Here is a 25,665-nt window from a genome sequence, read left to right as displayed (position 1 = left end):
ACAGAGCATCCAGTGCTATGTTTCACATCACAGCTATACATAGATTATTTTCCAAATATAGGTCTCCCTTACTTAGATTATGGCAGTGCTCAGCCTCCTTTTTTTTCTAGACTTAATTAAACAGGTTGATCTTCGATAATTCTAGAATTCAGGTATGTTTGGCTGGCACCAGAGGAGTTCATAGGAAAATGTGGAATAAGGAAATTTTCAGAGTAATTATAAATAACTAATGCAAGTGCAGAATAAGTGATGCAGGTAATATAAAACATTCTGCAGTTAGAAAGGGAAAGTGAATGCATTTCTTATACTGCATGGTGGGGCAGTTTTTATAAACTTTTCCTGAACTTTAATGTGGAACAGTTTGGTGTTTTTTTTTTAATGTATTTTATGCTTATCCGAATGTCTGCTGTGTGTGTCAAGCAGCTTATATTTACCTTTCTTGCTGCAGCTTGGCCAGTATCTGCAGTCTTGCAACAGTTTCCCTGATTAAATGCAATTAGATCTTATTTCTAGGATTTTATATTGCTTAAGCTGTTGAAAGCTCTCCTGCTAGCTTAATCATCTGATTAATGTTAGATTCACTAAATCAATAATAATGTCCATTGTTACTGGTGGCATCCATAATGTGTTTCTTACAGAATGATGCCTTTCTGATGTATAATCAGTTCTAGCCAAGTTAGTACAAATAGTATGGTGTATAGTGATGGTCCATGAAAATTGCCTTAATGGCTTTTCAGATAGCTTAAAATTTGTCTCTAGAATTTTAGGAGCAAGTATGTGAACTTGTTTGCTTTATTTATCTGGTAATACATTTTTTATACTGCTGAAGTGCTGGACTGCAGATAATTAAGTATGCTTGATCAGCCTACTGCATTGATGCAGCTGGAGTTTGTTTTGCAAGTTAGATTCAGAGATCTTTAGCAGTTTCACACCTAGGTTTGAAAGATTCTTTGTAAATGTGTTGCCACTAACACATTTGAGCAACAAAGAATGCTAAAGTTTTTCTTTATGTTCTTCCTATTTCTTAATAACCTTTTCTTCCTCTGCATTTTTGCCCTTAAATGTACTCCTTACATGAACAGGGCAAGGTAGCAGTGTGCAAACTAATTGTATTTATTTAGGGAATGAGCAGGGTGTCTTTGATTAGAATTAAAGGAAGCAGCAAAAGTAGGTGTTGGAGCTTGTTGATATTACAGAGAAGACAAAGAATTTTACAGAAACAAATTAGAAGAAAATTATGTGTCAGTAAAATATGCGTTAGTAGTTTCAAACTGCTTTATCTTACAGCCTGCATTTCAAGCCATGTTTTCAGAATGTGGTAATCTTTTCCTATGGATGTGTTTAGTTATTACCTTTTTTTTTTTTTTTTTGTGAAGACAGCTGCTGTTGAGTAGATCTGTGTATGAATCTATTTAACTTCTCTCTGTGTAGCAGTGAGGACAAAACTGAGATTGTGCTCTTTTTTTTTTCTCCCTTCAGATGGCAGGAATTGCTGGAGTTTAGGCGGTACATACAGAAAAGAGACGTTAACAGCACATGAGTGTCTGGAAAGTGTGCTAGATGCTAGTGGTGCTGTAGCTAGCTATATCAGAAAAGCTGAGCTTTGAATCCCAGTAGTAAGGTAGAATAAAATGCTGGTTCTCTAGAAAATTATGTCCAGTGAAGGTCTTTTCCAGTAGAGAGCAGTCATTGGTGGAATAACAGATCTTCATATACCCCATTGTTACAGACATGGTACCAAAACCAGATAGATAAGAATGTAACCGGACTTTAAACCTTACTTCCCTTTGTTTCCCTTCTGATTTTCCACCATGAGTGGAAAATAGCAGTAAGGAGAGGAGTAAGACTATGGATGAAGATGAGAAGATGTTCAGATTTTAAGTGGCATCTAATATAAAAAAATAGTGAGATTACACTGCTATGTAGCAGCACATGGTAAAGTTGGTAGGTTGTGAGCATGTTTTAGAAGTGCCTTGTTTGATGGTGTACCTACAGCCTTTGGTTTCATGATGTAAAAACACACAGAAAGCAAAATACAGCTAGAAGGAGGAAATCTTAAATGTTTTTCCCTGGTGTTACATTTTAAAATGGATGTTGAATATCTACAGAATACTTAGACTGTCTCATCTACGTCAAAATAATTTCAAAATCTTATTTCTTTTTTATTATGTCAGGCTGAATCAAATATAAGGAAAACTTAAAACTTTGGGTAGTGTTTCTGAAATTTCTATTGAAGAACTGTGATCCTGCAATTTTTTTATTTTTTTTTAAAGCTACATAATATTTTGTAGCTAATGACATAATACACAAGCCCATAATCTGAAATCATGAAACAGTTAAGGAGGAGAAGAGCAGGTAGTTCATCAGTATTAGTCTCTAATTTGGAGAAGTTAAAAAAAAAAAAAGTAAAACCAGCACCTTGTTAATTATTTTGCTTGGTTTTTTTTTTGATAAGTGTGTGTATTCTGCTTCATTATTTTACATTTAGTCCTATTAAAATGAGTACTGTGAAAGGTGTATGTTCACTCAGCAAATTTTCTTTGAACACATTGTGTGAAATGTTTAACTTAAAGTAATTTATATGTGCAAAGGAGAACAATGCATTTTAATGCCTTTTGTTTCCAAGTTCTTCTTTCTTAACATTTGTCCTTTTTGATACATTAAAAATGCTAAAATTCAGATCATGTTTAATATTTTGTTTTCTTTTCAAAGTAATTGTTTAGATGCCCTTAAATACTTTCAAGCTATGCTGTTTTCTAAAGCCTTTTAAAGTATTTCCTAGTCTATCCTCTGTCTTGTAATACAGCTCTTTTATTAAGGGTTTATCAGGTGTTGGGTATGAAGTTCTGTATTTTGGGCTCATGAGCTATTGGAGCTACCTTTCACATTGTTCCATCAGTGGTATTATTAATTCATGTGAGCAGACATGGTGTTTTTTTTCTTTTAAAGTTTTATTTACAGTAGTTAGCTACATAAGTAAAGGCGTTCATGTACACAGTTACAAATACTTGCTCTGAAAAAAATTCTCATTGTCTTGGGGACACATGGGCAGACACTGTTCTACTGGACAAAAAGTGAGAGCACTTACTACATGTAGCGTGCTAGTTCCTATCTCACTGCTTATACTTGTTCCTTTGGAAGATTTTTTACTTTTTTTTTTTTTTTATTCAGAGGCCTTGCATGGTCATTGGTCTGGAGGCCTGGCACAGAACATAAATCATTTCTGCAAAACAGGCAAGCCTGTAGAACATCAGTCTTGTGTTTTACTGGTTTCATCTTCATTGGAGCTTGCCTTCCAGAATCATTATTTCCATTATGGTGAATACTGTCAGCTTTTTCCTTGTCAGTTTCCTCAATTTGTTAAAGTTGTTCATGTTCAAGAAACACAAAACACTAAGTGTTGTTCTTGACAATTCGGAAAATGTGTCTAATTTCTTTGGTCAAAATAGTGTATTTTAATGATTTTTATTTTGGATTTATAATACCACATTATTTTGTCATGATACTGTTTGTTAGCAATAACTTTTTGTTTGTGTTCTTGTATCTAATTGGAGTTTTCAATACAGAGAGTCGGAGTGCTCTTTGGTACATTGTTTTTTCATAAGAATATGGTTCATGTAGCGAAAGTTGTGTAACTTGTCTTTGTACCTTATTATCTTTTTTTTCAGTAGCAATTTTCTGTCTTCATGGAAGCAGAGCAATGAACTGAAATGCTTTTGTTGAGCTCAAGTCTCCACAATGGTTATGGATTAAGAATTTAAATAGCATTTAAATATTTGTATCAAAAATAAAGGCTTGGTTGGTAATAGGACTTTTATGTAAGGACTTTTACAAGATCCCAGAGAACTGCCCTAACTACTTAGTTTGGAAAGATGTCTCTGCCTCTGTTGAGTAGGAGGTGATGGGCATGGCAAGGATGATCAAGAAGTCAGTTTTGTCATAATGCAAAGTAAAACACTGAAATACGAACTGTTTCACATAATGTACATCCATTTTTTTCAATCTCATTTCTATTGGCAGTCTCATACCACCATTCCTACCATCTTTAATGAAATTCTAATGCATACTGTCATTTCCCTTCATCTTTGTTGTAGGTAAAGCTTTCAAAATTGGAGTCTTTGGCCGACTTTTTGTAATATATTGAGGTAGAGTATGTCTGTCTTTTCTCTTTCTAAGGGAAAAAACCCACAAACTAAACAGGGACATTTCTGAGGATTTGCGGTTTAATTACCGTGACCTTGTAAACAGAATTACAAAGTCAGTGTTAATCAGTGAGTCTGTCTCCCTTGACTCATGAACAATTCCTGTTTTTTTGTTATTAAATGCATTTGTGTTTCAATTTACAGTAAGTATGTGTGTACATAGTGTTTTCAGTAATTGCTTTACTGCTGGGCCTTGATTTCTACTACCACCCCCCCACTCTCCCCCACACCCCCCCCCCTTTTAAACCATACTCAATCTGTTGAACATTTTTGATTCTTTGAAATCATGTCATACTTAAGTCCCTAAACTGCTTTTTTCAATAGCTGATAAATTCTTGATAAATGATTAGGTTATTGTTTTGGTCACAAATTATCCACTCTGAAATGTGCTTTATGCTGTAACACTGTGATCTGCTCTGCCATCTTTGAAATCATGGAGGCGCATTGAGTGAATGTATTTTTCTTACACATGGCTAACTTTTCAGAGAAATAAAAAAGTGAATGTGTGGACTGCCAGGTTTTTGGTATGCTTTTCTTATTCACTATTCTTATATTTGAACTTCTGTTTCATACTGAAGTAATTTTGGTGTATAAATAGAAGTTGTGGATCAGGAAAGCTTCCTTTTGTAAAATGCCTTGCAGTCCTGCAGTAGATAACATCAAAGGCATGATGTTTCTGAATTACCTGGATGATATGCAGGGAAATAGCACCATCCTCTGGCATTATAGTATTAGTTAAGAATTAAACATGAAATTGCTGTCTGTTATTTTTGGACATCCATTATAATTGCAATAGAATGTACATATTGTACTTTCAGTTTTACATACTCATTTTGGGCTAAGGTTTTAACAGAAATTCTGTAATTTGCATGGACTCTGCGTATTCTGTTCAATTAAGTGGCTGGCTAAAAGGGCTGTCTTTATACTGTTACCTTGTCCATAATGCTGACTCTGGTCTTTACATGACTATTTACGGCAGGAAGTTGCACTTCAGAAATACCAGACCGAGCTTTTTCTGAATCTCAGTGAAAGACAATTCACAGTCATTTAAGAAGAATTCGTTGAATTAGAGAATACCACCAACGACTTACATGTGTGGGAGAGTAAAGATGCTGTTACAGGACAACTGCAAATGTCTAATAAATTATTTTTACAGCAGATTGTATCTTCAGTTATGGATTGAGAAGGGGCATCACTGGCATTGCTAGAGTGCAAAGCGGTGCGTCTCCCACGAATAAACTTTCATTAGCTGCAGGGTGGGTTATGCTAAGTTACGATTATGTGAAGGGCTGGATTTTAGTCCATTTAAACATAAGCAATAGGCATGAGAAATACTGTGGGGACATTCTTTAAAAAGAACTTGGCAGATGAGAAGGTCACTGTTTTGATTGTTGTGAATTTCTATTGGACCTTTACCTGTTTACGTATCAGAAACATCAAAAGAAGGCAGCTGATGTTTGTGTAATCTCTAGAATAAGACAGACACCCTCTCCAGTCCGCCTTTCCGCTACAGTAGATCTTCGTTCTTTTACATAGGAGGTGTTGGCTTAGTGAAACTGGAAATCTTAAGAGTTTTACCTCAGTGACAGTGCCTTTCTTTCCCCTGGTGTGAATGTAAACTAGATCGATTATCTGTCTTTCTGGAAAGACCATATTAGTGATCTGCGTACGTAGCTGAACATCTATTGTGCTTTGCTGGCTGCTGTATTGTGTATCCTTTAGCTTCAATTGCGGAGGAAATGTTGACAGGAAGAGAAATGGTGAGAGTCCAGAAATTTTTGCTAAGTTTCAGGCAGGGAAGAAAATGTGTTATTGCCCTGTTATAATGCATTCCACTCCATCCACTTAAACCTCATCTAATGTTAATGTCTGTGTCCTTCTCATCCTCTATTTAGTCATGTTAAATTTTTTATTTAATTCCTGGTTTTGCCATAAACACATTTCCTTCTATATCACTCTTGAGTTTTCATTGCAGTTTATTTTTTTCCACTTATCATTCCAAATCCCTGATCTAGCCATTCCCAGTTTCCTACCGATTTACTGTGATTATTTTCCATGTTCACTTTTTTTCCCACCCATAATTTGTGTTCAGTTCTGATCTTCTTCCCTTGTTTGTGTTTAGCTCCGCGTGTACCTGGTCACTGATTATCCAGCCTCTTACTTTCTCCCTCTCCTTACACACAGTTTTTCTCCAAGTTAGGTTGTTAACAATATTGTCAGTATTTTCGTGGTCACTGTAACTTTTATTTTGTCCTCTCGGTTTTATTGATTTTCATTCCTCTAGTCCTTGTCTGTCCTTGATAATCTGCTTGTCTTATTAATTGCCAATGCTCACTATACCTGCTGGTTTTGTTACTTTTAATGATTATCCAAGGTAGATTCATGCCTCCAGTTAGTAAACTGTGGTAGAAAACTATGGAGACCACAGGGGAGGTGGAATTTGCTTTAAGGTGACACAGCTGAGTCCAGCCTAGTAAAAAATAGTGACAGCAGCTACGTACTAAGCGTTGATGAAGTATGTTGGGGATTTATTTGTTAAAACTTAAGTCACAAGAGCATGTGCACACTGTTCTCGAATGTCAAATTAGTGGATTTTCAGAAAGTAAAAAGATCACTTGAAGGATTTAATTTATGCAAATAGTATTTTCTTCAGGTGTCATTTATGAAAATAAATAATTTTGTGTGATCTTTTTTCTTCCGTTTTCCTTGTTCTGCCTGTAAAAAGTTAACCCCAGGCAGGTACCTCACTTGAACAAATTAACTTTTGAACAGAGGATTTTAATGAACTGAAAGTTGGAAGCATTGAAAGTGCAGCCTGAGCAGCGAGAAGTGCCAGTTGACTAACAGGGATGGCTGCCAGCCCTTCTGACTGTGCCTACTATACCCATCCAGTTGTTGCAGCTGCATGTAGAGAAACAAACTGTTTCTGGAACTTCAGTCTTGAGGGTAGCAAGTTTATTGTGCTGTTTGTGAGTTGTGAGCCACAAAAAATTGGCCTGTGTAGACAGGCCAAGAAAGTTGGAGCTGTTCAGCCTGGAGAAGAGAAGGCTTAGTGGAGACCTCGTAACAGCCTTCCAGTATCTGAAGGGGGTCTGCAATGATGCTGGAGAGGGACTGTTCATTAGGAACTGTAGTGTTAGGACAAGGGGTAATGTTAAGTTTAAACTTAAACATGGGAAGTTCAGATTAGGTATAAGTAAGAAGTTCTTTACTGGTAGAGTGGTGAGGCACTGAACAGGTTGCCCAAAGACATGGTAAATGCTCCATCTCTGGCAATGTTCAAGGCCAGGTTGGACAGAGCCTTCGATGACATGGTCTGGTGGGATGTGTCCCTGCCTATGGTGGTGGGGCTGGAACTAGATAATCTTATGGTGCTTTCTAACCCTAACCATTCTGTGCTTCTGTGTTGGAGATCACTCAACAGTCTGCTGTATCCCTCCTCCCTCCTGTTGTTTCAAACCTTAAAAACAAAACAAAATTCTTGCAGTCAGGTGCAAATAGACATTCTTATTTTCAGCCTTTTTCAGTGAAAATGCTGACTGCCAGTTCTGTGGGGGAAAAAGATAAAAAGTCGTATTTACCACCTGAAACTTTGCAGAGAAGGTAATACTTATGACAACAAGGCAAAGTTACTTGGAAAGCCCCTGACTTTGGTTTCTGTTAGGAAATAACCTTTCTTTTAAAAAGAAAAAGTTCAGAGTTCTTGTTTGGAGAAATGCTTTTCAGCAGTGTCTTTAAAATGGCTGTGTCTTAGTACTGGGGGTGACTTAGCAAGTTGCCTTTTCTTTTTTGGACTGTTACACTATTGTCATAATTTCTTTGGGTGTTGTGGAGTACCCAGTTGTGTATTGCAATTCATAATAATATAATGGCATGCATTTCCCAAAATGGGTATTTTGAACTGGTATAATATAAATAATGAAGTAACATTTTATTTTAACCTTTTTCACATCACGTTTTTGTTAGAACTAGGTGGTGTTTGTGCTGTCAGAGGTGCTCCTTGGAGTGCTGTTTTCTATGACCAGAGAAGTTTGGGAGAGACTTTTCTAAATAATTTAATTTTCCCTTTCCCAAGCACCCCATACTGCTTTATATATTTGCATAATAAAGGATTTTTTTTGTATGTTGAGCTTACTTCTCAGGCATGCAGCAGACTTTGTCACTGATCTGTTACATCCAAAGAAATTTAAGTGGTGAGCTATAGGAATGAGTGCATAGCAAATTACATGCAGGTGAAATGGCTTAAAGATTAGCAAACTGTAAACTTAGGAAACCTGGGATCTTCTAAGTTTAGTAGTTGTCTTATGTACTGGTGGGACATGGTTGAGAATTCTGGACTTCTGATATTGTTCCCAGCACTATCATATGTTTGTGATACTAATACTCAGTCTCACTAAAGATCCATTGTTCCCTGTGGCAAACTTCATTAAACTTCACTGCAGGTTGATGCCATGTCCTGTACCATTTTGTAGAATTTATGAGTGTCAAATAATTCAGTTGAATACATACATTTTTAATAATCTCTTTAGTTTGACAAACTTTTATATTTCCTTGTCTTACTGGGTTTTTTTTCCTACATGATATGAAATTTGGTGGGAGTAAAATACATTACTGGTTTTAAGGCAAGTGAAAAGTTTTAGTGAAAGGCTAGAAGCTTTAGTTTTAAATCACAGCATAGCTTATATTAAGGAAAATGTTACCTTGAAAGAGGCCTCAGTTATTAAATCTTTTCAGACAGAACTCTTTTGTGCTTCTGTTGTCACTAATACACTTAATAGCTGCACTGCCAGTAGTGTATGCAAAAAAAATAATTACTCTTTTATTAGTGTGTCACAAAACATACTTGGAACAAGCTCATCAGATGGTGCACAAAACCAGTGCACTGTCTTTTTCATGCAATTGGTGGCTGTTGCTGTGTGATTGTTAGACAGAGGTGCAAGTGGCTTGCTTGTGGTTATATAGAAAGTCTGTAGCAGAGTAAAGGATGCAAATTTCATCTGCTAGCTCAGAAAGCGTGGTGTTAGATGCATATTTTTCCATGGCAGTGCTAGTTTAGACAGTGCAAGGAAGGACCTGCTTAACTAAATTAATTCTTTCTATTTAGTGTCAGTAACATCTAGGCTCTCTAGCCTCATTCGAAATTGAAATAGTATGCAGCTTTAAGTGCCTGTACCATTTTTAAAATAGAAGAATCCATATAAAGCAAGTAAAAATTTCAAAAGCATGTAAATGACTTAAAGTTTTCAAGAAAAGAAATTGCAGTCTGATTAGTAAATTAATATATAATTCCCGTGGAGTTGACTTCCTTGCCAGTGCTGTTAACACCACTAGTAGTTGTTTCATGTGAGATTGCCATCTGAAAAAACATGGACTCAAGACATGCTTAACATTCACATTCTTCCTTCCTTGTTTCTCAAGCTGAATTCAGGCATATTAAAAATTCTGGTTCATCTTATCAGAAGTAGGCTACTCTGTGCAGTGTTGTAGCTGAGCTTTTCATTTCAGTGCCATTATACTTTACTTACTATTCTTCTTTGACAGGAAGACAAACTGGGAGGAAAAGCTTCTGTGTATAGGAATTGAAAATGCTGGAATTTTATTACTATCATTAAAAAGTGGCCATCTGAATAAAGCCAGTGTGGATTTAAATACTCATTGCTAGTATGCATTTATTCAAATATACCAATATCCCTGTTTTACTCTGTGCCAACATTTCTTTTTTTTGAGATGGTGATTGTTTAACAGACTCCAGTTGTTTTTATGTATCTCCGAACTATCTGGGAACAGAGTAGATGGACAGTCAACTCTTCCAAGTACTGAAACATAACTTTCATCTCTCCTACAGAATTAAACCCCAATTTTTCTCTTCCTGTCCTTTCAATGTAAGTATATAAATGAAGGAAAACTGAAGAAAGAACTTCAAGCCTGTTATGTATGATAAAGAAGCCAAAATACTTTGATTTGTTTATTTAAATCTTTTACAGGTACTCTTTACAATTACTTTTACCAAGGAAATCTAGGGAGTTTCTTACAGTAAAGGAAGATTGCTGACTATATCCATACAGTTACTCCAGGTTGAGCACCCAGGGAAACTTTAAATTTAAAAAAAACTGTCATTATGTTTTACTTGCTTCCTGCATATATATGTGTCTGTGTCCTGCTTATCAGTCTGCAAATCCTTTATTATTACGAGATTTTGGGATTGTACCCCTAATAACCTTGAAGAAGAATAATGAAGGGAAAAGAGCTTTGAATGTCACATTGCCATAGTTGTACTGGAGTAGTGGCAGCACAGATCTGTTTGTTCCCTTTGTTGTTAGCCTCCTAATTGAATACTGAGACAAAGTGCATGAGGCATGTTTTGTTTTTTAATAGTGTTTCAGTTCTTGCTAGAGTACATGTTAATCTAGGTATTCTGATGTCAGTGCAGTCTAAATCCCAAATATGTTTCTGAAAACTACTTCACTTAAAATAGGCTAGAAGTTGTGTTCTTTAAATAGTCTGAATTGCAAGAATTATCATGCTGATGAGCCTTTACATTTTTGTAATTAATGCCTGTATACTGTTTTCACGGAAGGAACATTTATTTACTTTTCCTAGTGTTAAGTTAGTGAATTTCCAGAATTTTTAGTGTCCTCTTCAGTAAAATCTCTTGCTCTGCAGTTGGCCAGTCGGTGCATTTACTTGCATGTGATCCATCCACTCTTATTTTTACTTTTTGCAATACTAGAATAGTGAAATGTAGCAAGGAGGCATTGGGACTTCTTTAGGAGTTTATAAAAGATGCATCTGTCTTTGTTTCTATATGTATTCTTGATTTAGGAAATTGTCATTATTTGAGTATGTGTTAAGAACATCCAAATGGCAGTAGGCATGAAGAGCTCTGTGAATCTGTTCTTGGCAAAAAATTGTGTATCCTTTATATCCTTTCTTCAGAGGTTAATTTTCCTCAGAGCTACTCTTCAGTTACACAACTTCAGTTACTACAACTTCAGTTGCCATAGGATACTCTGTTTGTTTATTAAGGAGCCTTTTACAAATCGTATCAGCATTGTGCATTGACTTCCTTTTAGTTCCAAGGTGCAGTTCAAGGATTTGCATATGATCTGTTAAGTGCTGAATAGCTTTTGCTTTGCCTGCTGAAGGAGATAAGAATTTATCATAGTTTTCTCCCATGCCCTATAGATTAGATAGTAAGTATGCTCCTTTCCCAGCCCTGTGTCCTTTGTCATGAAGCCCATGATTATTAATCTTTAATGGTGCCTGCAGTGCACAAAAGACAGACTTGGTCTTTATCTCAGATGTGCTGCTTGATTTTATTGTCCATTGAAGTCAGAAAAAGAAATTTGATGCCTCTGTCCATAGTGTTACTAATAAAAATTCGCATGTATTTGAATGCCACCATAACACAATTATTTTCCATGGTTTGGTTTGCCTTTATATGATCCTGGTCTGCTTCCTCACTTCACCTATGCTGATGTATTAGTGCTTTATAAAAATAAATAAAAAAACCCACCCAGAATGTCAGTGCTGTTGATGGACAATTATTTTACTTTCTCTTGCTTTTTATTAATGTACTTTTGTATCTTCTTTCAACTTTTAGTGTCTCCTAATGTCTAGTTTAAAACTTCTGTGTTTTCTATGTCAGATACTTGGTTTGTCGAATGTATTTTGTGTCCTTGTGCATTTAACTTTGGATCAGTATCAAACACTCCAGTGTATTTGTACAGAGTAAATCTTGATTTCTAAATTGATTAAAGAAGATGTATTTTGTAAAACCTTTTGACACTTGATTTTGGATCATACATAGCAAATATTGAAAACTGTTTTCAGGTTACGTCATATGAATTGTTATCTTAGTTTCTTCCAAATAATCTCATTTCAATTTCAGTTTTTTGTATTTATTCGTTATTAGCAACCTGATTTCAAACATGGTATTTTCTGAGAGTTAATGTAATTTGTTTTTCAAATTACATGTAAAGCATTCGTGTTTAACTGGCAGTTACAAGTGGTGGCTGCTTGAAAATTGTTAAAGTGGAAAAAGACGTACCAAGTTGGTAACAAAAGTAATGTAATTTTTACAGTAACTCAAGTGGTTAATTACTTACTACGAAAAATGCTGTAGGTGATCTCTGTAGGAGCTTGAAGATGAAACAAAAATCTTTGTGCTTAACTATAGTCCTTGTCCAGTGATCTGGGAATTTTTATTTGGAATCTTTACTATTTGTTTGTCAGTTACATAATTTGTGATTATTGTAAACCATGATTTGTACTGTTGCATTTATTTCTCTTACTGTTTTTCTTACTTACAGTGCACATGGTATGCAGTTATTTGTAATGCATATACAGACTATTTGTCCCAGAGATCTCCAGGTGGTATATAAATAAAATGAGTATCAGCAGATAAGGCAAATGAGGGAGATGAAGTTGGAGTCTAACATTAAATAAGAATCTCCGTAGCATCATTGTTTACAAAAACTTGCACAACAGCTTTTCTGGTATGCTGTCTGTTATAGATATGTCTGTTTCCTTACCTGAAATCTTTGGCAGCTTTGACCACAGCTTTATATATAAAGCAATATGATTCTGTGGTTTAAAAGGTGTAGCTGTCATACTTCAGAACACAATAAAGAGTTAACCTAAATGAATAGGACCAAAATGACTCCAACAGTTTATCTTACAGTAGTAATCTAAAAAACTTAAAAGATTAAATTGTCCTTCAAAATAAGTGTTCACTTGACTTGTGATTAGCCAAACTGGTCTATTACTGGAAGAGAAGGGGCATTTTTCCACATTTCTGATACATCTGTAGGTAAAGATTGTTTAAAATTTTCAGCTTAATTCTGAAATCTGGTTATTGTTTTGCTTTCCTGGGTGTATAATATCCTTCATAGCACAAGGTAAAGTGCTATTAGTTTTGAAACTAGTTTCACAAAGGTAAGAATTAACCTTATTGTAATTGTGGTTTCAATTAAGTTATGGGAAAAATTGATATATTTAAAATAATTAGGTTACTCAGCTCTGGTAAGTATTTCTAAATAACCTTTAAATTAGCTAGCTTTTGGGTATTGCTCGGCTTCTTCGGTGTAATTCAGTACAAGAGAACTCTATTTCCATGTTTCGGTGAAGGCCTGCTAATAGCATGTGCTGCTGCTAGCAGTACTTGAGGTAGATATTTTTTTACAATAGACGTGAAGCTCAAAAATATTAAGGCAGAATTAAAACTAAGTAAGAATTAATCAGCTAGTGAGCAGCTGCAAAGTGTTTCTTCATCCTCATACTGCATGAAATGCTTCTGGCATTCTGTAGAACTGGGAGTAAAGCTCTTGAATGGTGTAGGTGTCATGTGGATACTTGGCGATGCAGATGAGGTTTTCAGTGTAAATATTGTTGGTAGGTTATTTTGAATAATCATGTAATACATGCAAGTAGTATATCTGTGAGTTGAAGATAAGTAATGTAACCTGTTTAACACCTGTTAGTCACAACCTTTAGTTCAAATTTACTTTTTGTCTATTACTAGGTAAAACAAAGGATTCCCAGTCAGCCAAAATGGAATCTGAAATTGTGCCAAAAATTACCAAAATGACAGTGTCTGGAAAGAAACAATCTATGGGATTTGAAGTTCCATGGTAAGCCAAGCCCTCCCCTCGTACATCAAGGTACATCAGTAGCTCTTCTTTCAGACTGGTGCACCTGTAGAAGTTTTCTTCTTTTTTTTTTCTATTTTTTACAGCAGTTTTAGTGTCACTCACCAGAACTCACCATCTCAGCTTCTTGTTTGACTCAGAATTACTTTCAGAAGATGGTGCCTCACGTTTTGAGTTTAACAAATCCTTTCACTATGAATAGTGCAGACAGATATCAGCTAGTCAGATTATTTAAACATCCGCTTCATAGAATACTGAACTTTCTTGGGGTTCGTTTATTTTAAATTTAGTTCTCTAAGTGGAATTATGAAATCAATAAATCTTAACTGTAATTGCTTGTTCTTCAAAGGAAGTAATACATTTAAGAATAATTTATGAGCAAAACAATTACTTATAGCTAAACTTTTTCTTCCTCTGCAGCTTTTATTAACAGGTGTCCAGGATGCAACTGTTGTAGAGAAGAAATTGGTCCTCCTTATGTGCCATAGCTAAATTAGAGTGGTTGAGAAGTATTTCTAATTTTCTTCTCACTTGGAACTGTTGAGGGGATGTCTTGTGAGACCGTGGAAACTGGCATATGAGTCTACCTGCAACAGTAGCCAGCAGTGAATACTTAAAGATGAATATGAGGATAGAGCTTATGTGTTCAGAATACAGTCCATGAAATATCATTACATGTAGCATCCTGTGCCTCCCCACCACATTAGGCTGTTTCTATAAGGAATGATTAACGGATTTTTCTTTCTCTGATGTGCTTATTCTGGTTTTGAAGCCAGATCTTGCCACCTAATCCATGCAAGAAATTTCATAGTTCATCCTCAGGAAAAAATTCACAAGTGTAAGCAGTGCCAACATCCCCACATCATCCTGCAGTGCCTGTAGTTCTGATCTGGAAAGCATTTTTGGGAGTAAGAGGGCAGGATGATCTTTATTTTACAGTATGTTGTGCATATTTGACAATTGAGTGAAAACAAGCTGTTGAATCTTCTTAGTCTCTTAAGCTTTAGTACAAGGTGTGAAGCTGATGTCATTATTCCCTTTAATACTGCTAAATGTCATTGCTAAGAGACTTTACTTTCATTCAGCTACTTAGCTGCAGTAAGCTCCAAATGAAAAGTTTCTGGACCTTCCAAAATCTGTCTGTGCTATTTGAGATTTGCAATATATAAGAGGGAACTTTATTTTCTTTTTTCACCATTACCTCTACTAATCAATGAGTCTGGATGTGACAACTGGACTTGAAGGTGCTGTGATGTTGATAGGAATTTCACAGTCATCTCTGATGTTTCTACCATACTACTTAAAAATGGGAGTTTTTCGTGGGGACTTTTGTGTATTAAATTAACTTGGGTAGAAGCTTATAAGAAGAAAGGAATCTTAAATGAGTGAAAAAGATATGCCAGGTAGTCCTGGATAGTAGTTATTGAATTTTTTGGCTATAAAAATTACTATTTAAAATGTTTGTTTATAAAACAGGGAGAATACAGAATTATGTATCTCTGATACTTAGTAGTTGTCACACCTTGTATAAAATGTGTGCCTTCTCCATAGGGAAGGAAGAGATAAGAAAGAATAAATTCCTTATCTTTGGAATGGAGTAATTCCTGAACAGGATAATGATGACGTTGGTCTCTGAGGAAAGATAGTTGGCACTAACATGGTTCTCAGCCACTGTTTCTCTTCAGGGAACCTGAAATACTTTGTGTCATGTTTGCTTCCAGTTAAGTGACGTAATATATTTTTTAAATGTGGCAGAAAAAATGAAGCCTTCAGGACCTGCTGGTAATCCCTTTAGGTAAATCCTCAGTATTGCAAAGATGAGGTTTTTGGTTTTTTAGTTTTTTGGTTTTAATTCACCTCACTTACTTAGTGATACTGTTGAAACACTGATGAAGAGCAAGCCTGTGTTGTAAAAATTGGATATGTATTGAGCATTTAGCTTTAAGTGGGAGGAATAGGTAAGAAGTGGAATGATTTGGAAAAGAGCATGAAATCTAGAGCATAGCCAATCAGTGAAAATGGAAGAAAGCACAATTTAAATAGTAAAGTTATTGGGCATGTCTGAAGATCCCTGGTTCAAGGAGTCTGTGATGGCCTCCTTTATTCTTTTGTCCTACAGGCCACCGTGGAAGCACCACCAAGGCACTAGGACCTTGACATGAAGAATGGGGGAGGAGGTCTTGACCATACTTGCATCATACTTTTCCTTTTCTGTAGAATAGTGGCATTTGCTTTCCTGATTCCACTTGAAGCTTGACTAGCTCTTTTGCTTAAAGACTGTGCTAAATATATTGTGGTTAGTTGAAGCACTAGCACTGTCTTCCAAGCTTATAATGACTTTGTATGCATTTGTTTCTAAACTTGAAAAAACAAAGCAAAGCATTAACCTCTGCCTCAACAACATGATTATCAGAGTTGGGAATTTATTTCTGCAGTTACCTTGTGGAATATTGACAGCATAAGGATGAGTTGTCAGGGAACAGGATAAATCTGTGTTTATTAACACCTAAGAAAGGCTGTTCTTTTGATTCTTTTCATATCCTTTTATGTTGCTGTTGCATTGATAAATGTACTGCAAAGAGTTTATAATAATATAGATTTCTAAGTACATAGTTTATATCACTGACCAAAAGCACAGTGTTGTAAATGATTCATAGCAGTTTGGGTTTTAAAACACCTATAACTGGCCCTTAATGTCACCCCCAAATACTTGTATGGCATTGGAACAGGCACCATTAGAAAGCGATTGTGCAGTACGTATGATTTGGCTTTTGTTGTCATCTTTATGGGATCTTAAAGATAATTCATGGACCATGTTTTTAAAACTAGTGGCCTAGAATTAACAAAAATAACCAACCATTCTTTGACTAGCTATTCAGTCTTTATGATTCAGTCTTGTTATGAGGTGTGACCTCATAATAAATGAATCTTATTTAAAATGAATGCATGATTAGAAGTAATGAATTGCTTCCAACATTGATTGCCTTTGTTGCTGAGTATTTGTAGTCTACCAGTTGTGTACAGAAAATGGAGTTTACTCACTTCTGGCAAACTGATGCTGTAGCAAAACTACTTACAAGGCTTTTTCTTAAATGAAGGATGCCAGAAGAAGTCGTGAGCAGAAAAGGATGATTATTTTAACCAGCCTGATCAATATTACATAAGAAGGATTTCAAAATGGTGTCAACTGTGGATTTACTTTGGTACATACTTGATTTACTATCTGATTTAGTTGAGGATGTCCGTGCCCATGGCAGGGTTTTGGACTAAATGACCTTTGAAGGTCCCTTGCAACCCAAACTATTCTATGATTCTAATTAATAATTTTGAAAGGGGAAATAAATGTAGACATTTCTGTAATGACTGTAAGTACTCTGAAAGAGTCGGTTGCATAAAAATAATTCACTAAACATCCAGACTACAAGACTGAAAACAGTGTTTAAAAGCTAAATTATGCAGAGTTAATCTTCAGCAGATAAGCTTCCAGGTTCCTCTTTGAATGCATGGTAGTGTGAACTTTTCAATAATTGTGTGAGATTGAGTGTCTTCTAACATATTTTATGACAACATGTGTTGTATTTCTTATTTTTTCCCGAAAAAACAGTGATGTAACCATAGCTTTTACTCAGTTTACTTATATGGTCCTTGCTGACAAGACAATATAGAATGCTTCTGGCCTGGCGGTTTTAATTTTGACTACATATTTGTCCTTGCCAGCCTTGCCAGGTTTTTGTATGTCTGCTGATTTCCTAACAAAAAGCTGTGGTAAGCTCTTTTTGACATTTGTGTCTGAGTTGCTGTCTTGATTACGTCAGTGTACATACAAGGTACGTAGTGGTTCTGTCATTTCAGAGAAGTCAAGAGCTGCTTAATCAAATAGCTTCACGTTAGCGGCTAGCAGTCATGTGGCAGACAGACACAGATGTCAGCAAACAGAGACAACTCTTGGAAGTTCCATCAAGTTCTCATACAAAGACACAAGGAATTGGTTAGGAAGTGCTCTTCCTTCAAATAAAATTTTTTCTTGGTATGGTGATAGAACATAGTCAAACCAAGTTGGAACTTTGCTACCAAAGATGCTTGCCAATGCAAATGACTTGTTTATAGTCTCAACTACCTGCACTAGTGACATACTGGGTACTAATATGGTATTCTGTCTTCTGACAGAAATTTTCAATTCAATAATTTTGAAAAATCTCAGTGGGAAAGGCTTACTGAGAAGCACTTTCAATGTAATTCATTTTCTCATTGACTGTTAGAGAAGAAGCTGTTTTGTAATTTTCTGAGCTGTTACCAAGCTTTCAAAAAACTACTCATCTGGTTGCCATAAGGAATAACTAACTGTCAGGGTCCTGCTGCTGCATCTCGCTTTATGTACTTTTGTGAGACTGGAATTGTACATTTCATCTGCTCATTTTCCATTAGGTGCATAGCAGTAAAGTTACTCTCCCTTCCCTAACACCGATCAGCAAAAAGCTGAATTACCTCATCAGAGATGCTCTGTAAGTAGATCATACACTTAATCCGTTTTGATGTTTCTCCTCTGAAATTGCAAGTTTTAATTTATCATGACAGAGGTGGTTTTCAGATTTCCAAAACATGGTAATATCTGAAACCTGTAAAATTCTAAATGGAGCAGTGTACAGACTGTTCAAATATTCCACTGTTGAAAAATGGAATTTCAGATATTGGAAAAGTAGGGAGGCCTAATGTTATGTTGGCTAGAATCATGTTTACTCATTATTTCATTTATATCTGGTACTTTTGCTTTGCACCACCCAAATTATAAACTATTTGAGAACCTTAAGCAGTGATACATGAACCACTAGAGACTGAAAAACTCACCCTGAATGTCAAGACAGTTGATTCTGAGAGCCTGCATGAATCTGTTCCATAAGAAAGCAGCCCATAGCGTGGTGGTACTGCATTGGAAAGGTTTTCCAGTTTTCCATGGGAAGAAGGCTCTTCTTGGATGAAATTCTAAATACAGTATTTTGTAGGTATTTCCACATACTGCGATGAATAGTAGTTTGTATATTGAAGTTTGCTGTGCTACAGTTTTGTCACACCTGCAATAACTGCTTCTGTTCCTGTCTTGCTGTTTGCATTAGTGCCTCACCATGAAGCTCTGTCAGGCAGCAAGAAAGCTTTTGCTCTGTTAAAGATGTTACGTAGTGTATATTTTTAGTGATAATCTTTGTCATAACAGGTGAAGAATCATGTTTTATATTCTCGGAGTACTTGTGTAAGTGTTCAAGGCCAGGTTGGACAGAGGCTTGGGCAGCATGGTTTAGTGTGAGGTGTCCCTGCCCATGGCAGGGGGGTTGGAACTAGATGATCTTAAGGTCCTTTCCAACCCTAACTATTCTATGATTCTAAGTTAGGAAATTATTCCCATTTACAAGTCAGTGTAAGAGAATAATATATTTAGGATTATTTACTGTTAGGATTAGTACGGTGAACGGTGAGCTATGGGAGAATAGGGTGTTAGAGAAGGGGAGATGGGGAGTCCAAATTTCCTTAGTCATAGAATCAGAATCCTAGAATGATTAGGGTTGGAAAGGACCTTAAGGTAATCTAGTTCCAACACCCCTGCCATTGGCAGAGATGCCTCACACTAGATCATGTTGCCTAAGGCTCTGTCCAGCCTGGCCTTGAACACTGCCAGGGATTTCCTTGGGCAACCTGTTCCAGTGTCTTATCACCCTCACAGTAAAGAATTTCTTCCTTGTATCTAACCTGAACCTCAGCATTTAAATTTAAACCCATTAATTCTTGTCCTATTGCTATAGTCCCTGATTCTAGATGCCTCTAAGTTTTTACCGATTTTGACTTTTCTAAGTAATGATAAATGTAACTCTATATAAGCATTGCACCTTAAATTGTATCTCAGGTATGCTTAGTATCTACATTTTATGCTGTATTGCTCTTCTCACAATAGCATATAGCTACATTCAGCTGCAGTACTTGTAGTGTATATGGAATCTGTTTTAGTATCAATGCTTCAAGGTTGACTTGGGCTCTTAGTTCAGACAACCAGCTTTTTGTAGTTCTTCTGCACAGCTGTCTTTTCCCTCTCTAAAAAAAAAAAGTGGCTTGTGGGAAGCTTTTGTTTATCTGTTTCATGTATTTTACAAAGTTATTTCTTATCTTGGTTTTGTACACAGTCCTTTTCAGACAAGATGTTCAGAGCTGGTATCTGTGCAGTTTGTATCCAGCTGCTTATCGCTTCCACCTTAATGGGCTTATCACATACTCTTTGTCTGGGGCTTATATGATAGTGAAGGGAAAACTCAATTTCTCTCCTGCATTTCTATAGCTTCTTTGTCATTCCTCATGTTTTGTTTTTTTGTTTGTTTGTTTTTTCCCTAGTGTGATTGCTGAAGAAAATGGTCATGCTAATACACCTCAGAAAGGACTGTCAGATGAAGATGCCAGTGTAACTTCTGGGGTACCTGAGGCAGTCTCAAAATCTACTCTTTCACAAGTAGTGCAGGCTTCAGAAGAGCAGAATACAGTGCCTACTCCAGTAAAAAAGTCAGGCAAGACAAAACCACAAATAGATGTAAAAGCAGAGTTGGAGAAGAGGCAAGGAGGAAAGCAACTGCTTAATTTGGTGGTAATAGGTAATACTGTTAAATTACATTTTAACACACATAGACATTAAAAATTTTCTTAAGTGAATCTGGAAGTGATACAGAAGCAAAACTATCCTCTCTACAGGGAAGGGAAATCTCATACTAGTTTTAGTTGCATCTGCTTGACTTGTTGTTGTCTTTGGAAAAAATGCATTCAGATGTCCTTGACTAGGACAATATAGTAAGATGTTATTTAGTTTGGTTTCATTTTGTCAATGTGTTCTTTTTAGTATGAATTTGGAGGTGCTATATAAGTGTCATGCTGACAGTTTCAATAAAAACTCTCTGTATCTCTGTTTTACAGGATTGTGAGACTCTATGGATTGCATGAGGATTATTAGTGAATGTGATTTTCATGTTATAGTATATTTCTTCTTGTACTATGTTTAAAATGCCTAAATTAATAAAATTACTGTAATATTTATTTCCCTCCCTATAGGACATGTTGATGCAGGTAAAAGTACTTTAATGGGTCATCTGCTCTACCTATTGGGAAATGTGAATAAAAGAACAATGCACAAATATGAGCAAGAGTCTAAGAAGGCTGGCAAAGCTTCGTTTGCCTATGCATGGGTCTTGGATGAAACGGGTGAAGAAAGAGAAAGGTAGAAATATCTTTCAATGGAAATTAGCCTTTTTTTTTTCTTTTTTCCTGAAAGAGCTGCATTTATCAGGAAATACAGATCTAGCAGTAATGCTTTGGTAGAAATATCCTAAATGTTTGAAGATATTTACTCAGTACTTATTAGCAAATATTTTTCCTTGCATGGGTACATGTTACCAGAAGAAAAAAGTGATATCTTTGTTGGGTTATAAGAAATGTGAATAAGGAGTTGAGTATTTCTTTACTTATTTCTATGCTGTGGAGTGTAGTGGAAAACTATAATGTAGAATGCTTCTAGTAGCCAAGTTAGTTCATTTAAAGCTGCCTTACTGGTTTATTGGTGCCAAATTTCTCTCAGTTTGCTTATCATTTTATATGAAACATTCTAGGTTTAATATTTCTATGAAAGGGTGTCAGAATTATAATCTAAGTACTGAAATGTCAGTTCATCATGTGACTTACATTGAATATAAAATTATATTCTTCATAAATTGCTTGTAATAGATTGAAATACAAAATTTAAGAGTTAATTTTATCCTGTTGAAAAAGTATTTCATGAGGAAGCAGTAAAGCAAATTAAAAAAATCTAAGAGCTTCTAAGAACATTATAAAGCTAAATACATTATATTCTGTGTTCAGAAAATAATAAAGCATTTTCTTATGTGTTTATATTTTTACAATCACTTGTCATGTGACGTTTCATAGCATGTAAGCTATGAATAGATAGCTTTAGATAGAATAGAATAGAAAAGATAACTTTCACAGTGAAAACTGATGCTGAAGAACATGGAGTAAGGCATTAAGGGAGGTTTATTTTGTTAGTTTATATTGTCACTGGAAGTAGCATATTTTAAGTATCTAGGCTAACATGAGAAGTTTTGTCCCTTGAAAATACTGGCTGTCATCATCTGTGAAGGGAGATGCAGATGGCTTACTAAGATACATACATGTGTGTGATAGGATTCATCTAATCTAATCCTGTGCAGAACATGTGATTGTTAGTGAGAAGTGGAACTGAGTCAAAGTGCTGTAATCCTTCCTTGATAATCGGTAGTTCTGCATGTACATCTTTGCAAATGTATCACTGTATTGCTATAGTCACATACTTTTTATTTTTTTATTCTTGGCTATGTTCCCATTATCCTATGTCGCCTTTTTCTGAAGAACTAAATGTTAAAAGTGGAATTAGCACCAATTTAAATACAGAGTACAATTTTCATACTCTCACTAAGCTTGTTGGGACATAGTAAATGGTGCATGGAGTTAGTACTATGAATTCTGGGTGTTTGTTTCTTCGTGACTGGAGTTACTGAAAGGCAGCTCTAGAGGTCTGCTTTTCCAGCAAGCAGGTTTCTTTCAATTTGTTTGTGCAGGCTAAATCAGATGAAAGCTATGAAGCATATAAGTTCAGGATTGAGTTTTTTATAGCTTACTTGATAAAACTTTTGAAGCAGTCTTAATGGTGTGTTATATGTATGCTTTGTTTAAGGGGAGTGACAATGGATGTGGGTATGACCAAATTTGAGACAAAGACTAAAGTAATTACACTGATGGATGCTCCAGGCCACAAAGACTTCATTCCAAATATGATCACAGGAGCCGCACAGGTAGCGATGGTCTAAAACTCTTTGCAATAGCATTATTATTTAAAACTTTTTCTTATTTTTTTTTAAATCGTAAGGTGAAATTAAATCATTGATGGTGCAAAGATACCTTTGAGGTTTTCATGAGTTTTCTAAACTTAAAAAGAATGTGCTTGTTTAAAGCCAGAGTGGGACATTAACATTTTGGAGGAGAGTTTTATTAGGGAAGTAATTTGAATACTAAGTTACAGTTTGATAACATCAGAGTTGAGCTTTGAAAGCTATTCAGATGTGCCATATGTCTACTCAGCAAGAAGTTCTGTGAAAGTGGATTTGTAGGTAAAGACTAAGTGGTTTCGAGCTTAAAGGAAAAAGGATCTGGAAAGGTCAAACAAGAGGCATCTGTTTAACAATATATTTTATATGAACATGAAAGCATAATGTAGATAATAGTTTATGCAGAGTCTATCTGTGTTGTCAATAGGACATTTGCAGAGACTACTGCATCTTGATTTAGGAACAGTAGGTAAAGACAGAAGTATTTGACATTTCCCATTCTCATATAGGTTAGTTATTTAATTTATGGAAATAACAAATCAGAAGGGGGGAAGAATAACGGTTACTTGACAGAAAAAGTGTGAAAATTTTCCACTTAAAGGCACCCTTTTTTAGATAGTAGAATTGATGCTCCACGGTAGAGCTGTAATCAAAGGTTTTGCGGTTTGGTTTGGTTGGTTTTGTTTTTTTATTTTCTGAAGCTAAGCTACTGTGTAGAGTTTCTTACTTCATGCATGTCCTTACAATCTGAAATGTGAGTTTATCTTGAGATCTCAGTAAGGATGGATCATACTGTTAGTATGATTTTACAGATAAAGAACTATACCGTAGGAAGACTGACTTGCCCCAGGTTCTGCTCTAGCTCTGAAGCAGAGCCTGGGTAAGAATTCAGAACTTGTGACCCAGTGGTTAGGCTGCAGAATAGTCAGAAGTTTGCAAATTACGGTGCAGAGCTTGTACAGTCATCTGTACTGTGGAGCTATCTTGTAGGAAGTTTAGGAGTTTTAAAATTAGAAGTTACTTCAGTTTCAGAGCAATGGAAAATGTTGGCTCAACCAAGTCATTTTCTTTACAACTTCAATTTAAATTAGTTGGTCTTTTGGGGAAAAACACTAGAGGCAGAAGTGTTAAGACTTGCAGATCCACCAGCAATTTTATCAATTCAGCAGAAGATGGGGCCGTCCCAGTATCTCTGTGTTCCTTCAGCTCTCAGAATGGTGAAGGGCTGGTCTGTTCTGAAGCCTATTTATGGAATCACTGGAACTTTGCAAGTTTCTGTTGCCTGGTAGAGTAGCTACACTCAGCACTGAAGCAATGCATGGAAGAAAGCAAATATGGAAATAGCTCTGATGCCTGAATTCTGTTAGGAGGTGAATCCCCAGCTGCTGTTACGCAGAATGCAAATCAGCCTTATCAGGGTCAGGATCTAGCCTTTGATACATATGGTTAATTCACGTAAGTCCCGAGGCACAGTTTTATAATTTAGAAAATACAGGATGTCCTTTTTTGAGGGAGAAGTTCACTGCAATGCACTTCAGAGGCTGAGAGCTGTGGGGAAATTCATCCCTCATCCTTTTCCCGTTCTCACGGTTGTGCTGTCTCTGTCTGACTTGTGGGGATTTCATGCCTCGGATTAAGTGAGGGGAATTCTGGGCCAGGACAGTGTGCTGTCTCTGTTCCTTCTGTTGATATCCTGAAGCATAAGTGTATAAGGAAAGAAAGTACCACTTTTTCTTCTCTTTTCATAATGTCCATCTCATCAGTCCTATCAAATTGTCTTATACCTGCCTCTTGTCAGCAGTACCTCTATTCATGTGTGTTGCCATTGCTTTTTATGTGATGGTGGTCTGCCTGGCTGTTACTTGCTAAAGCAGGAAAAGTAGAAGGAATATTAGCAGCATTTAAGGTGAACAGCTAAGGGTGTTTTTTTCCCCTGTGCTTATATGCTGGCTTTTATGCAGTGCTGTAGACTCTGTGTACCTTTTTTCTCTTAATGCTGCAGCAGTTTGCCTAGATTATAGAATAGGCTACTTTTTCTTTTCTGCCTTGTGATTTTTGCATGCTCCAGTGTCTTGAGTGGACTGTGAAACATCCACATCCAACATGCAGTTGACCGCTTGTCCCAGTTGTATAGTGAGGTGATCTAGCTGTAATTTTCCCAGCTGCTTACTGTGAAGGTGTCCAGACTGAAACAGGGAGGACTGGACATTGTGCTCATATCTGTTCTTAAGGTTCCAGAGTATGATCGTAATATCGTTATATTGTAATATCGTTAATATCGTAATGCTGCTTCTGTTCAGTTGAAGTCTGTGCAGCGTGTCCATAGTGGGCAGTTTGAAGGAGACAGTTTCCCAAAATCATGAGCTGGCTTGTGTTTAACAGAAAATGATGTTTATGACATGAGGTGGCATAATGCCATAATATCTCACCAAAGTGGGCATGGGGCAGATAGGATTGAGCAGCCTAAGTTACATTTGAAGCATATCAGGATTTCTCCTGTTCAGAGTATGTTTTATGTGAAATATTGCTGATTGACATACTTACCCAGGTTACTTCCACCTCTTCACCACTTTTGATTGTTTGATTGATTGATTGTTTTTGCTTCTTTTTTAATCTAGGCTGATGTGGCTATTTTGGTTGTGGATGCTAGCAGAGGAGAGTTTGAAGCAGGGTTTGAGACTGGAGGACAAACTCGAGAACATGGATTATTAGTGCGCTCTCTTGGAGTGACACAACTAGCTGTTGCAGTCAATAAAATGGACCAGGTACATGCTTAATTTTTTCATGCAATTGCAGGGTTTCCATCTAGGATTGTGGACCGTAAGTTTAAGGATTAATATTGTGTCTTTCTTTGATTCTCAGCTCTGTTTCTTGTGCTTAGACTTTACAATTTTTTTATTGATGGGTGTATTTTCAAAGCAGACAGAATAG

At 36.2% G+C, this 25,665-nt stretch overlaps 1 protein-coding gene across 3 annotated transcripts in view; it reads left to right on the top strand.

The window, feature by feature from the left end:
* HBS1L (HBS1 like translational GTPase) overlaps positions 1–25,665 on the top strand; it is a 56,458-nt gene that overhangs the window by 18,810 nt on the left and 11,983 nt on the right. For 2 of the 3 annotated variants that reach the window (XM_031053960.2, XM_013130476.3), the window contains exons 5-9: positions 13,726–13,834; positions 20,225–20,478; positions 20,930–21,095; positions 22,584–22,701; positions 25,353–25,499. In XM_031053960.2, the coding sequence (XP_030909820.2) occupies positions 13,726–13,834; positions 20,225–20,478; positions 20,930–21,095; positions 22,584–22,701; positions 25,353–25,499 (794 nt within the window). Of the gene's footprint in view, positions 1–12,553; positions 12,701–13,725; positions 13,835–20,224; positions 20,479–20,929; positions 21,096–22,583; positions 22,702–25,352; positions 25,500–25,665 lie in introns of those variants that run through there. The other variant, XM_031053961.2, reaches the window with a different exon arrangement.

The sequence above is a fragment of the Melopsittacus undulatus genome, chromosome 3 (assembly GCF_012275295.1).
Source record: "Melopsittacus undulatus isolate bMelUnd1 chromosome 3, bMelUnd1.mat.Z, whole genome shotgun sequence".
Taxonomy (NCBI): domain Eukaryota; kingdom Metazoa; phylum Chordata; class Aves; order Psittaciformes; family Psittaculidae; genus Melopsittacus; species Melopsittacus undulatus.
Note: the sequence above shows the minus strand (reverse complement) of the source record. Positions and strands in the feature narration are given on the sequence as shown.